Consider the following 26,715-nt stretch of genomic DNA (forward strand, 5'->3'; position numbering starts at 1 on the left):
GCCAGCTCTGTTTGCAGAGTAGGGCAATTGCCTATGATGCAGGTAAGAGGAGCCCTAAGCAGCATCTCTTCTACCCCGCTGAAAATGTAGGGCTGCCTGGTAGTGATGATCTTCTGCCTCCTAGGTAACAGCAGCTGTGTTGTTGCACCATGATGGAGCAAGAGGTCCAGGACAGGGGAAAGGCCCCCACAGCAGTAATTAAGCAGTTAGAGAATATAAACATCTACATATGCAAAAAGGTTGTTCTGTCCTCAATTTTGTTTTCAATAGCTGGCTGCTCAGAGCACAAGGTGAAGGGCACACAGGTCAGCTAGGACAGGTACACACTGAACTTTTGCACTGATGACAGTGAAGGAAATCTCTGAGACATAAAATATGTTTTCTCACATCCAGAGACAAAAATTCATTACTGTCATTTCAGAGCAAGGAAGTTTGGCTTGTTTCAGAGGCTGAACTGACTTACTAATTGAGTCAAGGTAGTTAACTTGCTCACTAAGGTAAGAGCAGACAAGCATTCTGATGTTCTGAAATGAAGCTTTTTATTCTTTGTATATTAACCTGAGTCATGTGCAGCAGAAATGTTAGGAGAAAGTGTTAGAAAGACGTGAATTGCTCCATTTATTAGAAATTATTTTAGTGGCTGCATTCACTTAAATGCCATAGTAACACAGGAAAGGCTGAGAAGTCAGTGTTAACATTTCTTCTTCCTTCATATCTGATCCCTGTGGTGACTTCTTTTATAATGGAGCTACATATAGCATCCTTTAAACACATTTTCTTTATCAACACAAGCATCAGGTAGTATGTATTCATGCACCTCAGGAATCGCAGAGTACTCACAAAAATCGCACAGATATTTGCAAACTGTTGATTGCAAATATCAGGCAAAACAGTATCAGTTATATTTAACAGGCTTGAATAATGTTCCATATGAAAAACTGGAGGGCAAGATGGAAGATCTGAAACATATTATTATTATTTAATCTTATAAAATATTGATATTGTACACTGCATATCAATAAGTTTAAAAAGCCTGGGAAATCTCCGTTTAAAATAATGCAACTTGTACTTCCCGCATTTTGCAAATTACTGAAGGAATATCCTTTTTTTTCCTGCTATAAAAATATTTTCTAATTTTAATCACAACAACATATTTATTCAACTTTTTATCTGACTTGCAGAATTCATTAAAGTGATCCAAAATTATTTTTGCTGTCAAAATGAGAAGTCAGACAGTGATGAAAATAAATAACACTGTTATTTCTTCTCTCATTTTAAGTTCCAAGTGTTCTCTGTTTTTTTTTAAACTTTTAACCTATGCTAATAGCAAGCAAAAATAAGATTAGCAACAGAGTAATGAACTGAAAGGGATTGATTTGAGAAAAAAGAAGGAGAATATTTGGGCAAGGTCTCTTCCCTCAGCTGAAAAGCTTGACCCGACTGAGGCAAGGCTGCACATTGTTTTGCTGTTTTTCAGAGCAAAAGAAGTTGAACTTTCACTTGTGTCATTTGAATGTATTTTGAATTCCAGAGCTGGATTTTAACCCCTAAGAGATACCCAAGGACACTGTTGCCCAGGTAAACATAAGCAAAACTACCCTGGTAGGGTTTCACAGGAGACCTCAGCAGTCCCTCATTGTTCCACCACAGGCAACATGGATGCAATTATGCAAGCCCCAAACCCCAATAAGCCATTTGGCCAAATTTTCATCTGAATTCTGGTGTGTCCAGATTTTAGCCTCTGTATTGGGGTTGTCACACTTCTTGGGCACATTAGTTGTACAGCTGCATAATTACAGGCACTAAAATATATGTGCTTTACAGTTGGTTCCCCGCGAAAAATGCGGTTTAGCTTTGAGAGTTTGAAAATAACCAGACTATGAAAATTTGAACCGTTTTTTTTCACAGAGCACCTAACCAAAATCCCACTGTTACTTTATACTCTTTCCAAATTGATTTTAAATATCAGCTGGCTTTCAGTGGTCTCACACCTTGCGCTGCCTCTAGGCACAATCAAGAGTGTATCAAGCCATCTTAAATTCCCTGTGCATCCTGTATCATGAGCTCAAGCGACTCAATGAAGCCTCTCCACTCTGTTACACTAAACTGCAGCAAACACTGAATTCTTAATTTTGTAGCTTTGTGAAGCTTGTTATGGTGTGATTTTGGAGCACACCTGTATCTGGCTTTGTCTGAGACAGCAAGTCTCTGGAGCCTTCTGGTCCCTGAATCTGGCACCCCGTGGCAGATACCACAACAGAGCATTCTGGCCTAGCGGTTACTGCTCTTCAGCACATAAAAACATGAACTGTTGTAAACAAACCTTAACTCCTGAGATAAAAAAAAAAAAGACCATTGAATAGAGCATGCTGGAAAAATATGTCTCAAAAAAAGCTGAAACCGGGTATTAAATGCGTTAGTGGAGTGGGGAACATAACAAAAATGTCCCCAATAGTAACAGGCTTGAAGAGTCGCAACATGACATTTTGCATGCAATCTTTAATGTTCGAACAGTAACAATGAATACTTTCAAATTAGGGTTATAAAACCCAGGACTTTCAGTGAAGAGGCACTGCAAAAGTTGAGATATAGAAACATATTTCTCCCAAAAGCCAACAGGTTTTTAACCAAGGACCGCAAATACTCAGTCACTTGCGTAACTCCACATAAGTTCAATGGCATTCAAATTCTTTTACAAATATGTCAGTTTTAGTGTTTCCCGGGCAAAGGATTTGCAATCAACACCTGAAGAGAAAGAGAAGTAGGAAAGAGAAGAGTTCAGGAAAGATGGGTGGTGGTGAGAGTCCTTGTCTTGTGTGCACAGGTGCAGAAGCTTGAAAAGATTTAAAATTTATATAAAAACCTCACAAGAGACCAGTATATTTTTATTACCAGAAGCCTCCCTTATAATCAGGTTGATAAGTGGTAAATATTCAACAGTCTAGGAGCTGGTGGGACAATGACATCAGGTGTGGTCCTGTGCACCACTGGTATTCAAGGTGCCGGCAATGCAAATACCTGCTCACCTGCATCACAGGTGAGATAATCCTACTGTGCTATGTGCCATCTTTTATGGCACCATGCTATAAGCCCCTCAAAGGTCAGTGCTATAAGCCCCTCAAAGGTCAGTTCTATAAGCCCCTCAAAGGTCAGTGAGCTAGTTGAAGGACAGGGAAAGGGACAAAGAAAATCTTGCTGTACTAAGAAATCCCCCAGAGGATTTCCTCTGTGGGCAGCAGAAACCTTGGGATGAGACAGATCTGCAAGCCCTGAGAGATGGTGCAGGGCAGAGGGGACAGATAATCTGAGGGGGAGGGGAGTGCCACAAATCGCAAGGAATGCACAGCAATGTGTGTGCAGTGCACTCCATCTTCTAGTAGAGTTCTCTAACATACCTGGAGTTTCCACCTGCTTAGCCTGACTTTTTGTGCAGGAGGGTAACTTGGCCCTGAGTAGGTACGTCAGGACTTGACTCTTAGAATTGACAAGCTCCCCAGGATGCAAAGCCTGTTTCAATCTTTCTTTGATACAGCCCAGGCAGTTAAACTTAGTATGCAAACTCAAAAAAATATATTGTTTAGCCATTCTAAATACACAAATTCAACATTGCCATGTACTTAATTTTCTACTGATGTAAGTGACTGGTTTCGCTAAACCCACTGTGTCGAAAAAAAAGTGTACTAAGAATATGTGAAAATTTTAGTGCTCATGAAAAAATAGCTTTCATCCCTGGAGACTAAAATCTTTTGTGTCCAGAATTACAGCACAACAGAAGTGATGTTAGGTAGCACAGATTCATCTCTGCCACCCCAACCATATGTCTAAACCAGCCCTGACTGCAAGCCCTTCTGGGATTGTAACCCGGTGAAGACTAGGAAGAATCGGATTAGTTTCCCATGTTTGACCACATTGCTGAGGAACAAGATGAATGTAACAAAATAAACCTCACAAAGCTGTCAGGCAGCTGTCAAATGCCACTAAGTTTTGATCATTCCTGTACTGGATTTGATGACTGTTATGCAATGACTTGGGCATGTCTAAGAAGTGCTAGGCTTCCCTGCAGGCCGTTTTTGACATGGATAGGACAATTTCCTTCTGTGGTTAGCTAAAGGGAAAACCTCCAAAATACGAAAACAAACTTTCAGGATTTTACAACAATGTATACAAGAGTCCTTTAAATAGAATACACAGTGGTCAGATTTTATATACCAAGTTCTTAAAGAAAAAAATCCACATGGACAGAGGTAGGGGTTGATCCAGGCAGAAGTTCATCATTAAATAAATGCAGATGCAGACAAACCATCAACTGAGGAACATCAACAGAAACAACAACAAAATCAGCACAGCTGTTATCTGCAGATCTCCAGGCTAGGCCTGCTCCAGTTCAGGCTAGCAAAGTCCAAACACAGGCTTGGGAATAAGGGAAGGTACTTGCACCTTTTGTTTTTCAAGGTAGTGCCCATGTGTGTTTGGGGGGAGAGAATCAGATAGAGAGCACATCTGTCTCATGAGGCACCTGCGCTGTGGTCCTGCCAAGAGCCCTCCTTTGATTCACCTCCCATTCTCTCTGCTGCAGTATCTTTGTGTGAAAACAGAAAGAACGAACATGAGCAAAACCACCGCTGAGAATCCTCAAAAGATTTTGCACTCGTTAATGGAGAAGAGCTTCCGTCTGTTCCGCCTTTTGTCTTGATTGACTGCTGTCCTCACAGCATACTCAAACACCTGCTGCACCCCTCGGTTGCTGAGGGCAGAGCACTCCAAATAGCCTTTGGCTCGCACATCCTGGGCGAGCCGCTTCCCATCTATCGGGCTGATGCAGGAGGAACGGTACGGACCCGTGTCACGCTGGTCAGTCTGAGTGGCCACCACCAAAACGGGGATGCGGGGCAAATGGCTGCGGATCTCGCCGATCCATTTGTTCCTCAGGTTCAGAAAGGAACTATGGTTTGCCACCGAGTAGCACATTAATACCACATCTGCCTGTTGGTATGAAAGGGGGCGAATGCCTTTGAAGGCATCACTGCCAGATGTGTCCCAAAGGCCTAAGCTAATCTGCACACCATCCATGAAGACATCCACTCCAGTATTTTCATATACGGTGGGTCTGTAGTCATCTGGAAACATCTCAGAGGTGAAACGTACCAAAAGAGATGTTTTCCCAACCGCAGAGTCTCCCACCAGGACACATTTGACTGAATCCAGCATTTTATTAACGTCCAAGGCCAAGAGCGCCGTCTCCGTGCAGCAGGAGTGGGATGGAGAGATGCAGTGGTCTCAGAGGCTTTCTAGATAATTTCCATTTAGTGAGAAACCATCCAAATCTCTTTACTTCTTATGACTTGATTCTGCCACTTGAGACTAAAATCCCCTTTTGTCCCACATGGCTCTGTGGTGCTGTCGGTTTTAAATCTTCAGTGAGTCAAACGATGTTTCTGGAACGGTAAAAATAAAATGTAACATTTATAACCCACAGTGAACAAACCATTCCTCAGCAACATAAAGGTGCTTGGACATGTCTTTGGACAGCCATGAGGAGTACCCGACTGAGGATGATGAACTTTGCCATTCCCTCCCAGTCGGCTCTGTGTAAAACAGCCATTCACATAAATAACCTTCTTGCTGCTCCACAGGGGCTACCAGTCTTACCACCATTGCCATTTTCCACTGACACCAACTATTTTTTTCCCTCCAATTGTCTAAAAAGTAATAAAATTAATTTAACTTTGGTTTAACTGCTACTAACCTGCTTTAAGTGAGACATTTCCTGCCTCTGACTTTCAAAAACACTAACAGAATCCTGAATCTTTAAGTGATCGATTCAGATTCTCTTGAAAATGTACCCATGCTCTCCAGGGGTAGTCAGGAGAAAAAAAGTCCTTCACTAACCAATTCAACTGTTTAAGCAATCCTATATGGAACAGTAACACAGAACCATTTGTGATAATGAGGAAGCAAAGACTTCAGGTGTGACTCTCAAGCGACATGAACCTTAACAACTTTCAAAAGCAATTAAGGATTCACAGCAAAAGTACATTAAAAATTAATTTTTTTCTTACAAATCACTTTCAACAAGTAAGAAGCACAAGTCATAGGAAGTCCCACTACCTATACTTTCCCCAATTAAACCATTTTATTTGAAGGGGACTCAACTGCCCTGACATTTACTTTCTTGTAAAACTGAACTGAGTACCTCTTCAGAGTATGTAATTGCTTTTGAGCTCCTGCCAGCATTCAGTCAAATTTTCCTATTTTGAAAGTGTTTGCCTCTTCCCCAGTAGCTGTGTGGAAGATTCACTGCTCACACAGGGCAACACACAAGATGCTCTGAAAATCACTAGCGGCAAAACTGAAGGCAAATTGGTTCTGCTCAACAAAAGTAATTTTAAAAAGTATCACTGCATAATTTCAAAATGTCATGTGTATGTTACATAAATAATATATTTCTGTTTCCTTCATATATGAAGGGAGTCATCACAGCAGAAGGTTATTTGCACAGAAATTAATGATGGCCACTGTATGTTACTTGAACACTCTCCAATTTCAGTACCCTAACGCCACCGCCCCCACCCCTCACACACATTCCTAGTACACACAAAGCTTTGGTTTACTCCACAAAGGGGAAAAACAAAGGAAAAGGAAAGTGCTAAATGAGCTTAGAGAGAACATTTTAGAGTCGCTGACAACGGCTATTGGCAACTCATCTGCTTTCATTTTGCAGCGAGGCAGCGCCCTACCTCCTCTCGCTTTGCTGGCATACCTGCACCTCTCCCCCGCGATGCACCGGCTGAAAGACGTGTGGCCGGAGCATGTTGCTTTATAGAGGAGGCACCAAGCCTGCGGAGCCGTCCTTGTGCGTACTTGAGTTACCGACAGCTACGGGAGGCATTGCAACAGATGGCGCTTCCTGGCCTGCCAGCGCGACCGCGCTCTCACCATCTCAGCTTTTTTCTAGGAAGTGGGATGGAGGCCTAGGCTGCTTCATGACATTCCTGGCTGCCGGGAAACAAGCTGCTGCATGACTTTAAATTTTGGTGGCAGCAGTTGAAAATTTGCTCTTAAAGATTCATTAAGTCTATCTCCCTCTCTCACCCTCTCCATTCTCCAAACAAGCTCTCAAGGGAATTAAACAAGACCTTTACAAAATACATCTATGAAAAATTCAAACAGCATATGTAGGATACACAGTCCAATTGCTTAAATGCATCATCATCTCTCCTTCAGGGTATTCTACTTAAAATTTTGTCAGCAGTACAGTTTCAAAACACGGCAATTCACTACAAGCCAGTAGCATATTATTCAGACAAAACTGCATGCTCCCAGGAGAAAATTTCCATGTACTAAGTCTCCTTTTCAGAACAAACATTTCTTTGGTGCAAGTTGTCCTTAGTGCCTTCAGATTCATTATTTTGTGTATATTGGAATGTGGGGGAAAATAAGGATGTCCAAAGCATGACTTTTGTGATTTCTGAAATGCCAGAACAGAGAAAGACAGATAAAAGGATTGTTCTGGTACTCAACTTGTTGATTACCAGGTTTGATTATACTAGCTATTTTGAGAGAAAGCATATAAATGCTAAAAACCTGAAAGAGAGATTAAGGAGTAGTGAGTATGGCTAGTTGATAGACAATAACAAAAGCTGAAATATTCCACTGTGACAGTGTGGAATTGTTTCCAAAGCAAATGATATTGTTCTACAATCCACTGATGAATAATAAAAAAAAAACCATCATATAACTAAGTCCATATTCTGGTCCTGTGGACAAAGTGCCCTCAGTGGCCCTGATCTTGCATTTGTTCATAACCACTTGGAGTTCATGTGCTTCCATATATAATTGGGACTACATATGTGCATATTGAAGAATCATTTTTAATTAAACACATAGCTGGTCCTTGTTGCAGCCTCAGAGTAAGAGCAGTATTAGTGTATTAAAATAAGTACACAATTTCACCTCAATTGACCCTCGATTAAACATTAAAAAAAGGCTTTAAAAGGACAGGCCAATTTTGGGTACTTCTACACCTCAGTATTCAACCAGTTGTGTAAATATTTGCAGAAGTTTTGGTCCCTTTCTCTCATATTCTGTCTTGGTCTGACAGAACAGTGTGCTACACCCATTACAAGACTGCACAAAACCTTCTGATCACAGATCAGAAGTGGAGTCTAAGGTGCTGATGGTTTGGGGTTATTTCCCAACAATTTGATCTTCCAAATTTTACCAACTTTATTAAGTTCATTTTGTATCTGGAATTTCAGATATAAAGCTGTATCTTCTCTTATGCTTTTTTTGGTTTATGCTTTCATCACTCCTAACAATCAAAGATATTTGAATAATAAGGTAAGACCTCTTATAATATCATTAAGTATAAGAATGCATGTCTTATTCTTGTGTAGTCATTCTGTGTAGTGCAAACTTCAGATTTTGTTCCCTCTGTCTTTGGAATACGTAACTGGCTCTAGTGCGTGATTATAGAGCCCTCGGACTTCACTGATGATGTGAGCACAAGAAGCTGTACAACAGTCGCTCTCCAGGCACTGTCTGACCTGCACCTCAGCAATCTCATGCAAGTAAAATGCTTCAGACTTGATCATGGCTGAATACGATACGGAGGAGGTGAGTGGTGTTACCAACCTGCAATGTGATGGGATGGGAAGAGGAGCACAGCAGCACCAAGCTCTTTTCAGGTAGAGGCTTCATATGAATATACATCCCATGAAAAACTAATGTAGTATTTGTTGAAACCATTCTACCAACAAAGGAAAGCTGGACTGCTGTATCAAGAGGCGTAAATTAATCAGCTGAAACAAACAGGATTTTCATTTATGCCAAGAATGCCTCTGGCATCTACTATAAATTGTGAGCATGGCTCACTGTGGCTAAACATCTCCAGGGACAGCATCTTATGACGGGAAAATAAAAACAGCCAGATACTTCTAATTTCAAAACCTCTCTTGGATATTGGTAGTGCAGCCTCAGGTGGGCTGATATTTGAAGGGAATTAGCTCATACGTAAACAAACCACGCAGGCAAGATGAGAGGCTTTTTAGATCAGGCAGTCACAAAATGCTAAAGAGAGTTGAAGCAATTAACATGCTAACTATTATTGCTATTATCCAGTCCCTACCACAATTACATCTCAGTGTAGCTCCTGTTAATATCAGGATAAAAGCAGGCGAATTTTTCAGTTTGAGCACCGTGTATACTAGTTCTTGAAGAGATCTGACATTGCAAGGAAATAAAATATTTATACTAACAGGAAAGGTTGAAAACCACTGGAGAGACTTCCACTTGCTGTGCAATGCTTGAATGTACATATTGTCTTTCCCTGTTTACACTACTCCTGTAAGTCCCACCTCACAGAGAGGTTGAGTCTGCAAAACAGTGCCTACAGATCTCTAGTGTGTTGATTGTAACCAATTCTCCTTCTAACCGCACCACAGATATGTCAGAACTCTCCTTGCATCTCTTAGTAAGAGGCTCTCAAGGAGAGGAAGGACGCATGAAGACTACCCTCACCGACCAGAACAGTGTGCAGCTTTACACCTTCACCTCCACGGGTGCAGTGGGCACTGTAGGGCACAGACAGGGCCTGAGAACAACTTCTGCAAGTAGAAGGAGAGGAGGGAGGAGGAAGGTTGGTAGGAATCAAGACAGGACAGAGACGCTGTTGCCTGGTTAGTGACAGCACCCAGAAGATGCAGCCCCTGTGACAGAGAAACCATGGCTGTTGTGGATCCAGTCTGGATGCTCAGCTAGATTACCAGGTTGTCAAGGTCATGCTACCTTGTTTTCAACTCTGTGGATGAGGTGTACTTGCTCCATTCAGATACAAACCTCTAGACTGCTGCCACAGCACAGGGTTCCTGAAAACTAATACATAAGATGCAGCCTGTCGGGAGGCTGCAGCTGGTCTGCAAGCAAAGGGCCCCTTGCTGCGAAGTTTCCCATCGTGCATTCATTAAACTAATGCTCTGACATTTGCATTAGCTGCCTCCTGCTTTTTTAATTCCTTTTAAGACTATTTTGATCTATAGGACTAAGAGGCCCTGTCTTGCCAATCAGCCTCCCACCACCTCAGTGTCAGCGTTTCAGTCAACAGTGGCATTCAGTGGTGGTACCACTGCTATGAAAGCACAGCCTTTACCTTTGCAATGTGCCGCACCTTTTCCACAAACTACTCCACCAAAAATCTGCATTCAACTCATTCGCTTTCCAAGCAGGCTACCACAGGGGCCATCTCTACTCTCTGACCCAAGAGCAAGATGGCAGAATGCTTCAGCTGTCTGATATATTTATAATACTGATGGATTAACTGCCATACTATCTTTCAATATGGTTTTGTATTTTAAAGAGTTGAAAGAATGTTTAGAAGCTTGGGTGAGAGCTTTTATATGGATATTTTATCCTTAAGTACAATCATCTCTGCAACGACTTCCTGAAGTTAGCAGAGTAAGCAACATGCAGCGAACCTCTATTTTCAAAGCCAAGATGCCTTTTCCTCTCAAACACAATCTCTTCCAGCATTAAAAAAAAAAATTCAGACATAAAAACTTAAAAATTTTTTTTCACTCCCTTATTCACAAAACTGACATGCTGTTCCTGTTCTCAAATTTCAATGCTTTGTTTTGAAAAAACATAAAACTAAATTCTGCTTTTAATTTCTAATTTATGAAATTTAGAGAAAATAGATAATCACTTCCTTGGGAGCCTTCACAAAAAATCACTTCTGGATCAAGACAACACCTGAAAACACCTCAGTTTCTTTCTTTGGCAGTTTTAACAACTGAAACTGAAGAAAAGGATTTATGATCAAATATTCAGTGATCTTGTCAACTTTATTACTAGCAAGGAAATTCAGTTCATCAGACTTAAAGGAAATTCCCTCATATTGAGAATGTGAAATAACAGCAAACAATGTTATATACAAGATGAAATGAGACATGAGGTCCTAGTAATGGGATGAAAGCTTTCCCTATAACAAAATTTACATATTTACACACATACTTACACACTGCCCATATAAAACTGCTTAATGACATATCTTAAATAAAAAAATTCTATTTCATTACTTTAATAATAGTACCTATAATATATATATAAAAACAATGGATAAAGACTTGTCTAAAGATCTATTCAATTTACTATAGTCACTGAGAAAAAATTATTTAAATCTCATTTTAATTATCCATTTAGACAAAAGAAATATTTTTTTTATCTTCAAGAACCCTCTTGCTGTGACTAATCACACCTTGATTCAGCTGCTTACAAATTTTACAAATTATTAGAACACAACACAAACACAAATTATTAGAAGCACTCAAAAAATTAACAAAAAGCCTGTAAGACTCTCAGGTACTGATCCAAGATCCTAAATTTAGTAGAACTCAATGAGATCTGGCAGTGCTAAGTACCTGCTTAAAGATTCAAGCCATGAGTCTGAAGTAATTTTTCTCCACGTGTTTATGGCATGACATGGTAAATTAAGCCCTATGAGATCTTCATGGCACTACAGGGCATTTTCAAAAATGATCCATTTTCAGTATAAATGTTGCATCCTCTCCAAATTAAAATTTGGATAAATCAAGTGTAGGAAAGTAATCTTGTCACAGAGGACCAGCTCATAAGCCATTCTCAGTCTGATCCAATATCTTCCAAAGTTATCAGAAATGGAGTGGCATGTCGTGCCTGAAGTGTGGCACTCGCCCTTGCGTTTACTAGTGTTTTCCTTATGCAAGATACTGGATATGTCATCTTTCTTTTCCACCCTTCTCTGTGATAATTTTTCTTCTCTGCTCTTAAGCAGAGAAGAAATCCTTGCGTCTCACCACAGATACAGCCGTACATGGAGCAGCTGGTGTGCGAATGTCACACACGTGTCTGTTCGAGCACAGAAGTTCGTCAACCATCTGTCCATCTGCCTTCCCTCATAGTCTCTGTCTTTGTACACATGCCTATATATATGTACATATATATTCACCGCTGACACAGAACTACTTTTGGATCCAGATGGGGATACAGATACGCTTGCAGATGAACATGGATAAAGTGCTACACACTGACTATAGCACTATCACATGTACCTATGAAAAGTCACGCTACCAGAACAGACTTACAGGTCAAAAGCAAATTTCCAACAAGTCTAACTGGAATGTAGCCAAACTGAAGGACCAATATTATAAAATACATTAGATTTAAGGAACTGATTTCAATCAGACAACTGTGTGTGTAGAATTATTCTCATGTGGAAATGTTTGCAGCTTTGGGTCACAAACCACTTCAAATTTTTCATGCCACATCCTCTTTTAACACAGTTCACTTTTCTTGAAGTTTGAGACGAATCAAAAAGGCACTTACAACATATTTTTGTAGGGGTTTTTTTTGCAGATTTAAGTCTTCAAAATCTCCTCAGATTATTTTGGCTGACAAAATGTGAAGTACTCATTTATTTACAACCTTCAACAATAATTGCATTTTCTTTCCAGAAAGCCTAACCTTTTCACTATTTCTGTTTGGGGTTTTTTTTACCATCTGCAGACAGGCATAATCATAATGAAGTATCCATTTCCTTTTCATACACAACTAATATTTCTTAGTTTTAAAAAAGCATTCGTAATTTCTTGCAGGGTGATGCATTATTTGCTAGACTGGATTCATAGAAGTGTATATGCACACACGCACAGATAAATATATACACACACAGAAATATTGAAAATAAATCAGTGTGTATTTAAAACATAACTATTTCAATAACGAGTCAATACATCCATGTACAAAAAAAATTACATCCATATTTACATGCATGTCTGTATGTCTATATACATATATGTTTCCATATAAACACATTGATATAAGTTCATTGCAAAAGACATTGCTACAGATTGCTGTACAAAACAGATATATATTTTCAGCAAGATATCTGACCATCAGTTGGAAACCTGCATACATATTTTGCATCAAATGGATGCACTATTGAAATAGTGGTCTTTAAATTTCTTTATTTCCACATATATGTATGTGTGTGCACTTACATACGCATAAGCAGAGATTACTGCTGTGCTTAATGTGGATTTGCAATAACCTAGGTATATAACTGACAGAGTTTTACAATTAAATTTACGTAGTCACACATTGTAAAGAATTCCATTTCTACCGTAGATGCAGCCATAAAATTTTTTATACACATTTTTACAGTATGTTACAATGACTTGTTGTTAAGAGGACACATGGACTTATATTGAATCCCACAGATATGTAGCATGGTAAAATGTTAAAACAAACTGGCAACTCCACATACACACTTGCATTTGCATGCAAAAGGGCTTCCTCTCTTTCATAGCCTATGCCAAGCCCAGTGGAGAGGGCTGACTTCTGTGTGTTTTTGCTCTAACCTGCGGTAGGCCTGCATTCCTCTTCCTTGTTTGCACACTACCTGATCTTCCTGACTGGATCCCTTAAACACTACAAAGTAATCAATATTAACAGTATAGCTAAAAGTTAATATATGAATGATACAGGTCATACAACACCCTCCTCAATGTTAAAAAGTCTTAAAAAATTGTCCTCCCATTTCTCCACTGTCCTCCATGGCTTCCTTGCAAGATCTCCAGTGTTACTTTCAGAGATCTCTTCAGGTTTAACTTCACTCTGGTTTTATAAAATGCCTATCACAAAAAAAAGAAGGAGTCTCTAAAGTCCAGATCTTCTCCCCCCATTCTCAGGGGGAGGGAAGGCAGTTTTCCATGTTCATTAAGTTATGTATTTGCATAGGTTTGATTTCAGTGGGAGGTAAAAGTGGAGGAGGAAAATATTAGAACAGAATTTGACAATGTTTAATGGAAGATTATTTTTGCATATTTTGTGATAAGGAAAATATGTGTTGAATGTACAGATGTTCTGAACAGCAAATAATGATGCTTCAGTTGACCAAACAATTTACAATAATGCCCTCTTGCTAAAGTATACTGATTTTTTTTTTTTTAATTTAGGAGGAACTCATATTTACTGCATGTCACTGTTCTGTATTGTTGTGATGAATGTTAAACTTCTGAAATTAATGAGCAAAGCTAGTAAAGGAAGCAACAATAATTTGGTTGGTTATTTATTTTATAACACAGAAAGGCTGACCAGGGGAAGTTTAGGTTGGATATTAGGAAGAAAGTTTTTACAGAGAGAGTGATCAGACATTGGAATGGGCTGCCCAGGGAAGTGGTGGATTCACCATCCCTGGAGGTTTTTAAGATGAGACTGGATGTGGCACTCAGTGCCATGGTCTAGTAATCACAGCAGTGTTGGATCAAGGGTTGGACGTGATGATCTCGGAGGTCTTTTCCAACCTGGTTGATTCTATGATTATTTTAGCTTTTTCCCTTAGTTTTGCTAGCAACAAAAAGCTTTTTTTTGTCTCTGTATATATCAGTGTTTAAAATCATAGTCTACATTTCAGCCACAGCGAAACAGCCATCTTTAAGTCCATTCTTAAATTTTGTGTGTGCACACATGTACATTAAAATGTTAAAAATTTTGAGGGTTTACTCAGAGATAATTTCAATTATTTTTCAAGTAGAAGGTGCAATATAAAAGCTACAATTATCATAACTTGTCCTGCATTTGTAGATTTAAAGTCTTTATCCTTCTGATTTGTTTTATAAATTAAAAATGGAGTTGTCTTCCACAATCTATCCCATGACTAGTATTCATGTATCGTACCCAGCACTAGGATAAAATAAGAGATAACATGTATCTACAGTACAAGTAGGATTTTTTTTTCTCATTGTGTAGCTTCTCTAGAACTCCTGAATTGTAGCAAATTAAATTAGACAAAATAAACAGGCATGCATACTTGCCTACATCAAACTGCCTATGTCCTATGCATAGTTATAATTAAAGCCCAATTTCAAAAGAACGTGCAGTCAAGATTTCTTCTTTTTTTCTTCTGGAACTAGCACAAATCATACCTGGTAGCTCAGATTTTACATTGATTTATATCTTACACCAACCATACTCCAGAGCAAAATATATATTTTAGTGCCTGTTTTCCTTTACTTTTCTCTGGTTGCAGTACAACCTTAATTTCTTGCCACTTTTATATAAAACATATAATACTGCAGACAGCAGTGGGTCATATGGAATAGGTCAAGGGGAGAAAAGACTCTATTCTTACCACCAAAAGTAACACATAAATCCTTCTCACTCATTCTTCAGCTGAGTATTTTGAGAAGCCATTTCATATACTTACAGCTGACATCTACTTGACTATAAGTTGGTTTAATGATCATGCAAATCCCCACACTATGGTAAATCTTAATGAAGAGTTCTTCAGTGGGAAGCATAGAAAGTTTTCCTTGATTTTCTTGATTTTTACATATTTTGAATGAAAATGATGACACATGAAAAGAGATATTTTAGGAGAGCTATGTTTGAACATTATGAGACCGTTTCCCATGCTTTATTTTTTGAATCCTGGTGGACTTGATTCAAACTCAGAGATATTTTACCCAATGGCTTTTCATTCAGAATTAAAATTCCACTGAAAGATACATGAATTTAAAAACTTACATTTAAAAACTTGCATTTAAACTGATGGAAATTAAAGAAATTATATGAAGGATTTTTATGACAGCTGTTTTATAGTATATTTTTATAATGAAAAAAATACAAGCTCACAGATGATGAGAGGAAGTTAATAGATAATTATATTAGTAATTAATTACCTTTGAACTCCAAAGACTTTTCAATAACTTGGTACCTAATAACTTCAAACTGTCCAAAGACAGTTTTTAAGCACAGTCATTTGATGGAAAAAAAAAAAAGGCAAGCTGAAGATTGTGTGTCCACTGGCATGCCTATTAATGAAAGGAAAATTTTCTTGCAAGAGTGAGAGGTTTCATATTCTTTCAGTGGCCGTGGCATAGGAGACAACCAGAAGAGACCCCTCGCTACCTAGGCGTCTTGGTCTCAACTTTTATATTAGGAGAGCCAGTTATATCTGTAGTTTGACATAAACCAGGATAATCTTCAAAAGCAACTCACTGTCACTCATGAGAAAAAGAGATATCACCAGATGGTACAGCAACCTCCAACTGGGCAAGTGTCAGTTACTGAGACTGGCACTCCACGCTCGCACTTGTATGCGAGAAGCGACATTGTGCACAGTATGTAACCACAGCCCTCCGTGCCAGCTTCTACCAGTAGAGGTGTTCGTTCCTTTTCCAGCATATGCTGGGTCTTTCCTACGTGATAAGTCACCGTGGCCCCCTCAGGGAAACCCCCAAACCATAGCAGAATCCTCCCGTGGTTTCCAGAAGGTTCATACATTTCATCAGGTAAAGACAAGCATGCCAAGTTCAGCCCCACCCTCATCCCTTAGGAATTTACACTTCTTGGCTTCTGTAACTGAAGATCAAATGTGATTCCTTGTGCAAAAGAAATACAATGCAGACACAGCGGCAGGCAATTGTACAGGGTGGGAAAGATAAAGGATTTGCCATAAATCCAGGGCACAGGCCAGGCAGGGCTAGGCACAAGCGAATACTCCTGTACCTGCTCCATGAGGAATCCATGCACGCAGTAAGTGTTCAGACTGTGTTCCCACCTATCCTCCAGCTGCCAGTGATAGCAATCTTCCAGCACAGCCTCCAGCAGAATGTGACTGCTAGGACTATTGCTCCATTTCACTTTGGCAGCTGCTTGTTTCTGACTGGATACACCAAAGTTTTGTACCCATGACACCCAGTGCTCACACTCACTGCTGCATTGCAGAGGTTTCACTGGCTCCAAATATCTCCCCTCTCACTGTAGGCTGACGCTTCTGGTGGATTAGGAAGGTTTTCCAGTTCTTCACTGACATAAGAATTGAAGGACAACTAAATTCTGCTAAGCACATAGGCAACTCTATTTGGTTTTGTGGAGAAGAGCTAGTGATAGGCTACAGCCCACAAATCTTGTTACATTGCTTTTTGTATTTGTGTGATCCTGTTCAGTATTTTAAGGCCATAATGCTTTAATAGTTGGCTTGAGACAGCTGCAGCCAACTTCCTTTCTTAATTACTATGCTGGGGTTATCCCAAGACATTTTTCAGCTGTAAGCTGTGTCACAGCATGAAAACATTTGAAAACTGCTGATTTAATAAAACTACACACTGCTGGCCAAAAAAGCAAGAACCTAATTTGGAAATGATGTTAATTAGCTGTATGGCGTGGTGTCTGAAGTATCACACTAAGACTTTGAAAAAGGCAAGTTTTACAGTTACTTCTATCACTTTTCAAACAATAATCAAAAGCATAATAAAAAATCTGCAAATTTTCACTTTATGATCAACTTCAATCAAAATAATCACTTAAATGGTGCATTCAGTAACATTCAACTGTTTCTTAATGAAAACTATAGAATCACAGCACCAACATTTTACAAAGAAAATGGGGTGGGTGTTTGCTTTAGAGAGAAGAGGTCTTTTTCATTGAAAATTTTTTCATTGAAAATCTTTTTCATTTAAAGTGCCTAACCCAGCTGTTGCTATGCACCTAGAACTGCACAGTAAAAGCAAGAGGAGAAACAGCAGCATTTCATCTCCCAGCCTGGGTGTCCTCCTCGCTGATTATCAGAAAGCAACACGGAGAAAAGCTCCTCAGGAGCTTCTGCTGGTGCAGACCTGCTGGTGCAGACCTGCTGCTCAACAGGATGGGCCAGAGGCTCAGCCTGTGAGACTGCCACCATGGTTGCTGCTCATTTCCTGTGTGCTCTGGGTATACTGCAAATCATGTACTTACATATTTGAGGATTTATATGCCTTGCCCCTCACTGCACTAGAGATTTCCTCCCTAATATTACTGGCACTAGCAGCTGTTACCAGTGATGCGACTTTAGCATCAGCCTCTTGGTTGCTGGGTATATGCAGTAAGGAGAGTGCTTCCATTTTCTCTCCAAACTCAAACTCCCATTGCAGCAGCAGAGCCAGAATTTGTTAAACCAGTCACCAGGTTGGAAAAGTATTTTTAGTGTTTAATATTTGTAGTAACTTTGTGGAAGTACAGCTACAATATCATGGTTTTCCTCCACTGTGTGTAGATATAGGGATTGTCCTCTGATACAGGCAGTCATGTCAGGCCTGATGATCTTCTGCTACAAGCTGATTTCACACTGCTTTGGCATAGTAAAATTACCTTAATATGGGATTAAATGACAGTAATTTACAGCCATGTTGCCCTGCTGATGGACTATGAATTTACTATACATGAAAAACACGCCCATTTTGAAATTTAGTTCTTTCCTCTGGAACTTGGACAGTAAGTACAGATTAGTTATAAAAACACAGATTCTCTATAAATACAGAACTACTATTTTTCCTGGTTTGCAGCACCTAATCTAAGGAATACAAAACTTGGCATTATGCCTACTCTCTAAACTTAGCAGGAAGCAAGTGCATGTGCAGTTTTTCAACCCTGAAGTGACTGCCTAAGTCTCAAACATGGTATTCACATCACATACCACTTTTTCTGGTATGATGAATTTCACTCATATGATACATCTTTAGACCTGTCTCTGAAAAAGAAGATGAAACCCCATTCTAAAGTCAGGTAAGTATACACATATGGTCCTTCCTACTGGAACATCTGTAATCACACACTGGTCTAAATTGTGGGGGGCAGAAATGTGAAATGTGAAACAGCATGACAAAAAGCACAATCCCACCTTATTCCAACAGCAGCAGACACCAAAATTTGCTAATAGATATGCCGGCTAACAACGAACTAATCTCATTTACCCTACCTTTTTCTTCTGCAAGTATTTTCTTCAGGATAAATCCCATGCTAACGCTGGCCTCCACAAGATGCCCAGCTACAATTCTGCCCCATCCACAGGTGGAAACACTGCTGAAAGAAGAAGTTAGAAAATCTTAAATCCACAGTCAGATTTTTTGTGGACGTCTGTGTCAAAGTAATGGTTCTGGCCTCAGTGTGCTCCATCCTCATTTATCTTTTAGGTTAACTGTACCTCACTAGCAATGTGACAAGACCATCCCATTGCCTCTAGAGCATCATAAAATGAAGGTTTTGTAAGCACAATCTAGAAATGGGTGTGCACAAATGTGCACACATGCATGCACACACAAACTGCTCTCTAAGGGGACCCCACACCATAAGCATGACATAGTTGGCTCAGAAAGCAGAAAAGAAGCCATGGGGGTGAGTTGAAAGCAAAGTTACAGACACAGCCATTGAGACACTAATCTTCCACCTCAGAAGGTGGCACACGCACTTGTTAGACCCAGCAGGACCAGGCAGCCGCTGGAGCCACAGCCAGAGCCAGATATCTTGGCAAATTAAAAATACATTGAATCTCACTCCGGTCCTAAGAGCAACTTCTCTCAAATTCTCACAATAAAATCTTCACCTAAATTTGCTTGGGAACTTTAAGATGAAGCAGAACAGTTTTCTCATAAGCATAATGTACTTCACAAATGAGGAAGAAAACCATCCTTTGAGGTGTTGCAGGTTTACACATGCCTATCACTCCTGGGTTCATAGTTCATACAGTCGCAAAGAGTATCAGAATCAGACCCACCATCCTTAGAGTAATTCCTATTTTCTCTTTTTTCTTCTCTCAGTTAACATGTTAAAAATTGGCATGGCACAGCCCATCACACCCCTCTTTCTACTTTATACAAGGCCTTTTTACACTGAAGTGGAAACAAACTCTGGAACAAGTGAAAATCCAGAAAATACACAACTTGGACCGGTGTTCAATTCTGTATCACAATACTGAGTAGTTACCAGATGGTATTAAAAGTCAGACTAATTACGTGAACCGATGTCACAAACTTATTAATAAAAATAATTAACAAATGTTAAACAAAAGATACTGAATTCAATTCAGAATATCAATTCACATTAAGACTTTTGGAAAAAAAAAAGAAAATGCAATGAACTCACCAGAGACAGGAAGCTGAAAGTGGCTGTTGAAAATAAACGTTGCGGAAGTCAAGTATTCTAGACGAGACAGGGGAAGAAAAAAAGAAGAGTGGCGTTCTGTGTTCTTGGCTTTTTCAGATGGACTTTTTTTCTAGCAGATTAGAACAATTATATTCTTGAAAGGACAAAAAAACCCAAAACCTCAAGAGGTAACCAGAGACCACTGCACATTCAGGCTAAATTAGTCCTGGCAACTGGGTCTAGTTCATCTGGAGGCAGCACTGACAGCAGACCCAGATGCAGTGTGACGAGAAAGAGTGGAGAGGTTTAGCGTAAGTCAGCTTCCTGGTGAGAGCTTCTCAGCTCTGCCTGTGTGGGTTTGTTGTGGGTTGGTATATGAGTGTATATATCTTTCTCTCTGTGGTGACTATGGGAGCAGATGTAAAAACCTTGACTGTGGGGGAGGGGGGCAAAACCTCCAGCCTGCAGAAAGCTTTCTCTTTGCTGCTCCTACAGCTGCCTCCTCTCTGCTACAAGGGCTAATGGCATAGGGCAGCCCAGCAGCTCCAATGTGAGTAGAAATGGAGCAGACTGACAACTGCCTGGTAGTGCTACATGCAATTCACATTCCAGTAGCATGAACGAGACTTGGGATACTTTTCTGCAAGCTGGAATATGGTCCTGCCTTTAAAAGGAGAGTACACGTATTTAGTTGACTTTGTGCAAAACCCAAGGGAGGCACTTTTGGGCTGATTCAACATTGGCTTTGTTGTAATTCAGTGAGGATCCCTCTGAAGCATTGGTTAGGATTGATTAGTAGTATCATTTTATCAGTGAGTATGTTCTCTCTTCTACCAGCATAAAGAGGCTGAGCAGGTGGAGAGACTACAGTCATTGAGACTCCCACCTTTCCCAGCACAGACAAATTGAGCTGGCCAGATTCTCATCATTTGCAGATTTCCTACCACAACACTGATAGCAAAGCTGTGATGATAGTTTCAGAATTTCAGGTGTCTATGGTCTACACTCCAGGGGCTGTCAGCACAGGATGTTGTCCATTTTATGTGATTAGGCAATCAGACTGCAGGGATGACATTCCTGTCCCATATTCCTTAAGCAGCCCAAGCACACCAGCACAGCAGAAGAGCTGCGCCAGAGCTGAACACGAGGGGCCCGGATGACCAGCGCAGTGGACTCTCTGGTCCTCAGGCAGAGCAGTGGGTTCCCATAAGGTTTGAAACCCAGAGGCACAGAAATGGAATCCAAGTACTTTTCAGCAAATATTTTGGGTCAGTAAAGCCACTTCAGACCATCTCTAGCCATGAAATAGTAGGAACAGGCTGCCCGATCCATATTGAAAGCTATGAATTTTATGTTCCTTGCAGGAGAGGAACTCTCTGAAGATAGCTAATGAATTTGTCCACTTTAACAATGTGACAGTTCAGTGCATTCCAAGATAAATCTTGCTTCCAAGAAAGATTAAAAAACAACAGAATAATTTACAAGATAAAGCAAAAAGGAAACAAAAAAGAAAATTTATGTGTAGATGAAAGGCAGTTGTGCCAAAAATATAAATAGCTGCTGAAAGAACACAACCTATGTAAACATGCTGTAAACCCCTGCCGATACAAAGCTCGCAGAACAGTGCTGCACAGTTAGGATGGGGAATCAATTTGCTTCTTTCCCTATGAAATGAAATTGATTCAGTTAATTACCAACAGGGATGAAGGTAAGTAGGGATGGCTCAGAGAAGGCATTTTTGGAATTCTATTTTATTAAAATCTTCAATCTTCCTTTTAGTTTGAGACAAAATTTTGGATAAGAGGCTTCAGTGCACTATCAGCTTGCATGAGAACTTGTGTTACTTAATTTTCACATTAAATATCTATTCATCTGTTTTTAACTGAGTTTGGGTTTTCCAATACCAGCGTATGCAATCAGGCAGTAAGTTTCCAATGCAGTTTTGATAAAGAAAATCAGACACCCAAACACTTTGAAATGTTTCCATCAGAAACATTCAGAACTGTCAGAAGCGGAGAAATAAATACTATTCACAAATTATACTGATATAAATGTCTTTGGTGATCATCACCAATTATAGGTCTGCCACAGAGGGCAGATACTTAAAAATGCAACTACTCCTTTCTGTTTCATGCTGAGACTAATCCAGATGTGAGGCCATCTGGCTAAGTAATTTGCATTTCTGGAAAAAGAGTGCATCCATCTGTAAAATACTCCGTAAACAACTTTTGAACCGAGTGAACCCAGCAAATAAACAAGACTGGAGTATAAGAAATGTGATCTAACATGTCTTGATTTCCACCCGTTTCCCTCCATTGTGCCTCCTGGAAGATCTTGACTGAATAACTTCCCAAAAATAGTTGAATTTGATTAATTTGAGACCTTTCTTAGGGATACACATGCTTCACACATTTGCACCATGACTTCACTTCCAAGTGACCTGAAACTCCAACAAAAGACCCTCAGCTCCATGCTCTCTGCACAACGTGTAAGCAATGCCAAAGGTAGGTGTAATCTTGCACCCTGACCTGTTTCACTTGATCCTTGGTTGGTTGTAGGGCTTTTTTTTTTTGGTGTGTGTGTCTTTCTTATTGCAATTTTTCTGCTCCCTTTCACCTCTTCATGCTGTGCAATGAAGGGGAACATCTGGCTGTGAGAGAATAGTTGATACATTAAAAAATACATCACTTCTCCTTTTTTTAAAACTCATTATGAGTCATTATCTGGGATATTCAGAAACGAACACTTTGTTGTGGAAAATAATTACAGGGCAGGGTGGAGGACTGCAATTTATTTTTGCATTGAAAAGTAAGCTGAGAGCAAAAAAAATAGAGTCTTAAACTGCAAGTAACTAAGGGTTTGTAACAAATTATCTAAAATGACATGACCCGGGGTTTTGACGCGGTTCAGTTTACAATGAAAGGTCACATTTGTTCTTCATCCACTGATTTCTGTCCCTCTTGGAGAAACCAGGAAGCGGCTGATGGTAGGAAGGTGTTTGAGATTAAGGAAGGAAGCTGCTCCTATCCCTCCTGCCTGATTTCCTTTTTGTTCTCAGATTCACTCAGCTCTGATTTTGGTCTGCCTCAAACAGTATGGTATGTGCAATGCTCAGGAAGTAAACCATGACATTCTTGATATTCACTGTATTTAGCCCTACAAGCCTTTCTCCTGTCCTAGAGGATCATTATATTATAGAAAATAAAGCTAATAGTTGCTTATATCTAGCCACTGCACCAGAGCTATAAACAACATACAAGAAGTGTGCTTATTTTGTTTAAAAAAGAGCTTAATTCTTTTTTTTGTATCCTTTTTAAAGAGAGGCAAGAAAAATATATGTGGTCAAGATGCCAACTGTGCGTTGGGAAAACTGGGATGCGGCTATTTGCTTTCCCTCAAGTTTCTGGGCAGTACAGGGGAAATCAGGTAGGTTGCCTGGACTCATTTCAACCTGGAGGTGAAAGTACTCCCTTCCCAGGAACAGATACCTCAGCAAAAGGGAGGCTTTCTCACAGTATGGCAGAGAGCATTGCTAAGAGAGTCTTTAAAGCAGACCAGGCACAGCAACTTCTGCAGCATTACTCAATGTGAGAGCACTAAATCTGAAAGGGGAAATGAAAACACAGTTTCATAAGAACTTCCTACATGGATTCCGGTGGAACTCTCACGCTATTTACTATGCCTTGATGAATTTAGGCTCTGGTTCCTCAGCAAGCCAACGTTGTGTGTTAGACACCCTTGGGTTTGGTATTGCAGTGGCACAAACTGAAGCATGTGTTGATAAAAGAGAATCCAAAATCTAGCATGAGACAGGTTTCTGACACATTGTGTGGGCAGGACTAGAAGCCTTCAGAGGGTGAGTCAAAGCCCTCCAGCATACTGAGGCTGGAGCATGCCTGACAGAGAAGCCTAAATGAGGGAACCTGCCTGAAATGCCACCCCCTCCCTATGGACCCTCCTGCCTCCCTCCTGAAAGTTCAACCTTCAACTCAATCCAGGTGGAGCCCCGTCCCATGCCACTGCCTCTTCCCCTTCAGTGACAGGCTTGCCCTATGCTTCAGGTGGCCACAGAGCAGCCCTCCAGCTACCCCTGCTCTGGGGGATTTGGCCCTTGGTCACCCAGTTTCTGAGTGTAGTGCTGAGATGGATCCAAGGTACTGAGCAATTCAGACCTGGGCATGCCTGAGCAGCACGGACCTCTGAGGCCCAAAACAGATAACCTTGAGTTGTGCAATTGATGATCAAACTTGGGTTTAGCATCAGCATTTGCATGCAGGTATCTACATTCATCCAGTCCCTTTTCAAGACTGATGCAGCTCTATACATTAAACCCATACACTTGTGCAGGTAAGGAAGCCAGAGATTTCCCCATTTTCTGAGATGAGAGTTTTCTGCTTTCTTAACTACAGAACTACTCTTTATGACTTTTACGTGTTTTCTCACTGTGTACAGATTAATAATTAGCTATTTCTCTGGGATATTTCTGTTGAGATCATATTGTCAGCAACATGTGCTGTGACAAAACTAATGTTTACACACCTTTTTTTTTCTTGCAATCTGATACGCAGAAGCCAGTGTCCTAACTTCCTAGCACAATTCCTCCTGTGACGCCAGCACAAAACTGGTGGTCAGCACAATGTACAGGAAGTGCTTTCCTCCAGAGCAACATGAAAACCTACATCCTCTTTCTTGAAAGTGAAGCATGCTTAGGAACTGTGCTGAGGGTTACTTAACTCCCCCATCTCTCATTCTGGGACAGCCTGTGAAAGCAGTCCCATCACAGAATAACAAAATGTTAAGGGGTTAGAATGGACCTTAAAGATCATCTAGTTCAAAGCCCCCCTGCCATGGGCAGAGACACCTCCCACTAGAGCAGGTTGCTCAAGGCCCTATTATCCAACCTGGCTTTGAACACTGCCAGGGTTGGGACATCCACAACCTCCCTGGACAATCCGTTCCAGTGTCTAAGAACAAATTCAATCTTCTTCCCTCAAATCAGATACTATTCCCTAAATATCCATCCACCCTACTGAGGGAAGAAGATTCTTTCCGTGGTTGTCCACTTGTTATTTTTTTTGCTGGAGCTCTTGGGAGACATTTGCCCCCCACTCGGCAGCCCTGCGGCTGAGGGCAGCCCTCTCCAGCCGGCAAACGCTTCCACAGGCAGAACGTGCAAGCCCACATCTGTTTCTCAGAACCGTCTGACTTGTGCAGTTTTCTCTCTCCCGAGGGACATTTACACTTCCTTCCCCCATCTGGATTTAATGCAAAAATAATCCCCGTGGCTTTGCCGAAGCCGTGGAGGAGGTTCCAGTAGTTTCCTCTGTGAAGTCACACCCAACTAGAGGGTGCCCCGGCTTCAGGGCCAGCCGAAGGCCCAGAGTCGCCGATATGCTCCCAGCGCGGCTGCCCGGGGCAGCAAACGCCGGCGCAGGCGGGCAGCGCTGGGAAACGCTCGTTCCTCCTTTGGCTCCGCCCGGGAGGCGTCCAGCTGCGCTGTGTCGCAGCAGGGAAGTGCCAGGGGACGCCGCTTTCCTCAGCAGCCCCGGGGCTCCTCCTTCCCTGCGCCCGTGCCCCAGTCAGCGGCGGCTCCGGCAGCTCGGCCCCGGGCCCGCGGAACCGCCGGGCACACGGAGCCTCCCGGCACCCACGGCGGAGCGGGGCCCGTGCTCCCCGCTCCCTTCTCCCCAGCGGCTGCTCCTCCCCCAGCCCCGCTCCCGCAGCCTTGCCCTGCCCGTCGTTGCTGCTGTGTGTGCTTTAGCCTTGTCAGGAAAGGAAACCCCAGCACAAACCGGGCCTCCTGCCCCAGCTGTCAGAAGCCGTTGGGGTTCCTCTTGGTAAACTCAGCAATCTGAAGGCAGCAGCTGGTTTTATTTTGAATGTACTTTTCCCACTTGCTCCTGCTTCAAAGAAGGAGATAGGGATAGTTAAACTTTGCAGCCTAAGGCTCTCTGCTGCACCAGCCAGTTTCTCCTTTCTAGTCCGTGAATATGGAGATGTTGCCCCAGAACAAGGCTCAGAACAGGAGCTTGACATAGCTGCCCTGAACTGCTCCCAAAGCATTCTTTTGTGAAAGCCTCCCTGCCAGCCAGGGTCATCCCTGGGGATGCATCATCCCTACGGGGATGTTTTGCTCTCCCTACAGCATATCAAGATAGCTACTTTACATGGTTATCTTGATAAGTGCCGAAAAGCTGAAGCTCCCAGTCACCTGTGACTTGTCTATATGGCACTACAAGACAGTGAAAGGAGATAATCTGGAAAGGCAAGAAGGATAAATAGGTGAGGAAGACTACTTCTGCCCTGATGTTGAGGTAGGAATCCAAGGCAATGCCTTGAGAGTTAGCTGACGTGGAGCAAGCACTACCATGCAGAACTCCCACAGGCCAACTTGACAGGACTACCATTCCTCCATTTACAGACCAAACTGATTAAATCTGTGGCACAAGCAGAGGACTTCTTCCACTGCTTGCTCTGCTGGCCAGTGTGTATGACTAGCCACGGATGTGTACACAGGAGGAGAGTCCTGTTTCTCAAGATACACAAAAATAATACTGATCCATACAGTTGCTTACCATGCTTGTAGAAAGAACATTTGTGATCGCAGCACTGCCACACTCAAATGTTCTATTGCCCAAAGAAAGTTGTAGATATCAGATCCTGATCACACAGAGGAAATGCATCAGCATTTAATATTTTGCTATTCTTTTAGCATTCCCCAAGTCATGTAAGATTTCCCTGGGCCATGTTCCCTACTCACAAGGACTACACAAATCTAGTTTC

General features: G+C 41.2%; 1 protein-coding gene across 5 annotated transcripts; it reads right to left on the reverse strand.

Annotated features, from left to right (window-relative positions):
• Nucleotides 1–732: 732 nt before the first annotated feature.
• On the reverse strand, nucleotides 733–25,775 carry RHOH (ras homolog family member H). Of its 5 annotated transcripts, XM_017806664.1 has the most exons (5): nucleotides 25,725–25,775; nucleotides 24,472–24,534; nucleotides 19,933–19,989; nucleotides 18,770–18,873; nucleotides 733–5,435 (listed from the first exon to the last, which is right to left on the reverse strand). In XM_017806664.1, exon 5 carries the CDS (start codon nucleotides 5,206–5,208, stop codon nucleotides 4,633–4,635), a length of 576 nt encoding a protein of 191 aa, XP_017662153.1. In that variant the 5' UTR covers nucleotides 5,209–5,435; nucleotides 18,770–18,873; nucleotides 19,933–19,989; nucleotides 24,472–24,534; nucleotides 25,725–25,775; the 3' UTR covers nucleotides 733–4,632. The 5 variants fall into 5 exon arrangements, with proteins under 5 accessions (XP_017662153.1, XP_017663792.1, XP_017662954.1 ...); XM_017808303.1 differs by lacking the exons at nucleotides 24,472–24,534; nucleotides 25,725–25,775 and adding an exon at nucleotides 25,139–25,373 and having other exon boundaries at nucleotides 19,933–19,955; XM_017807465.1 differs by lacking the exons at nucleotides 19,933–19,989; nucleotides 25,725–25,775 and adding an exon at nucleotides 24,963–25,373.
• Between the last annotated feature and the right edge of the window lie 940 nt (nucleotides 25,776–26,715).

This window comes from Lepidothrix coronata, unplaced genomic scaffold, assembly GCF_001604755.1.
Source record: "Lepidothrix coronata isolate B3197 unplaced genomic scaffold, Lepidothrix_coronata-1.0 Scaffold0, whole genome shotgun sequence".
Taxonomy (NCBI): domain Eukaryota; kingdom Metazoa; phylum Chordata; class Aves; order Passeriformes; family Pipridae; genus Lepidothrix; species Lepidothrix coronata.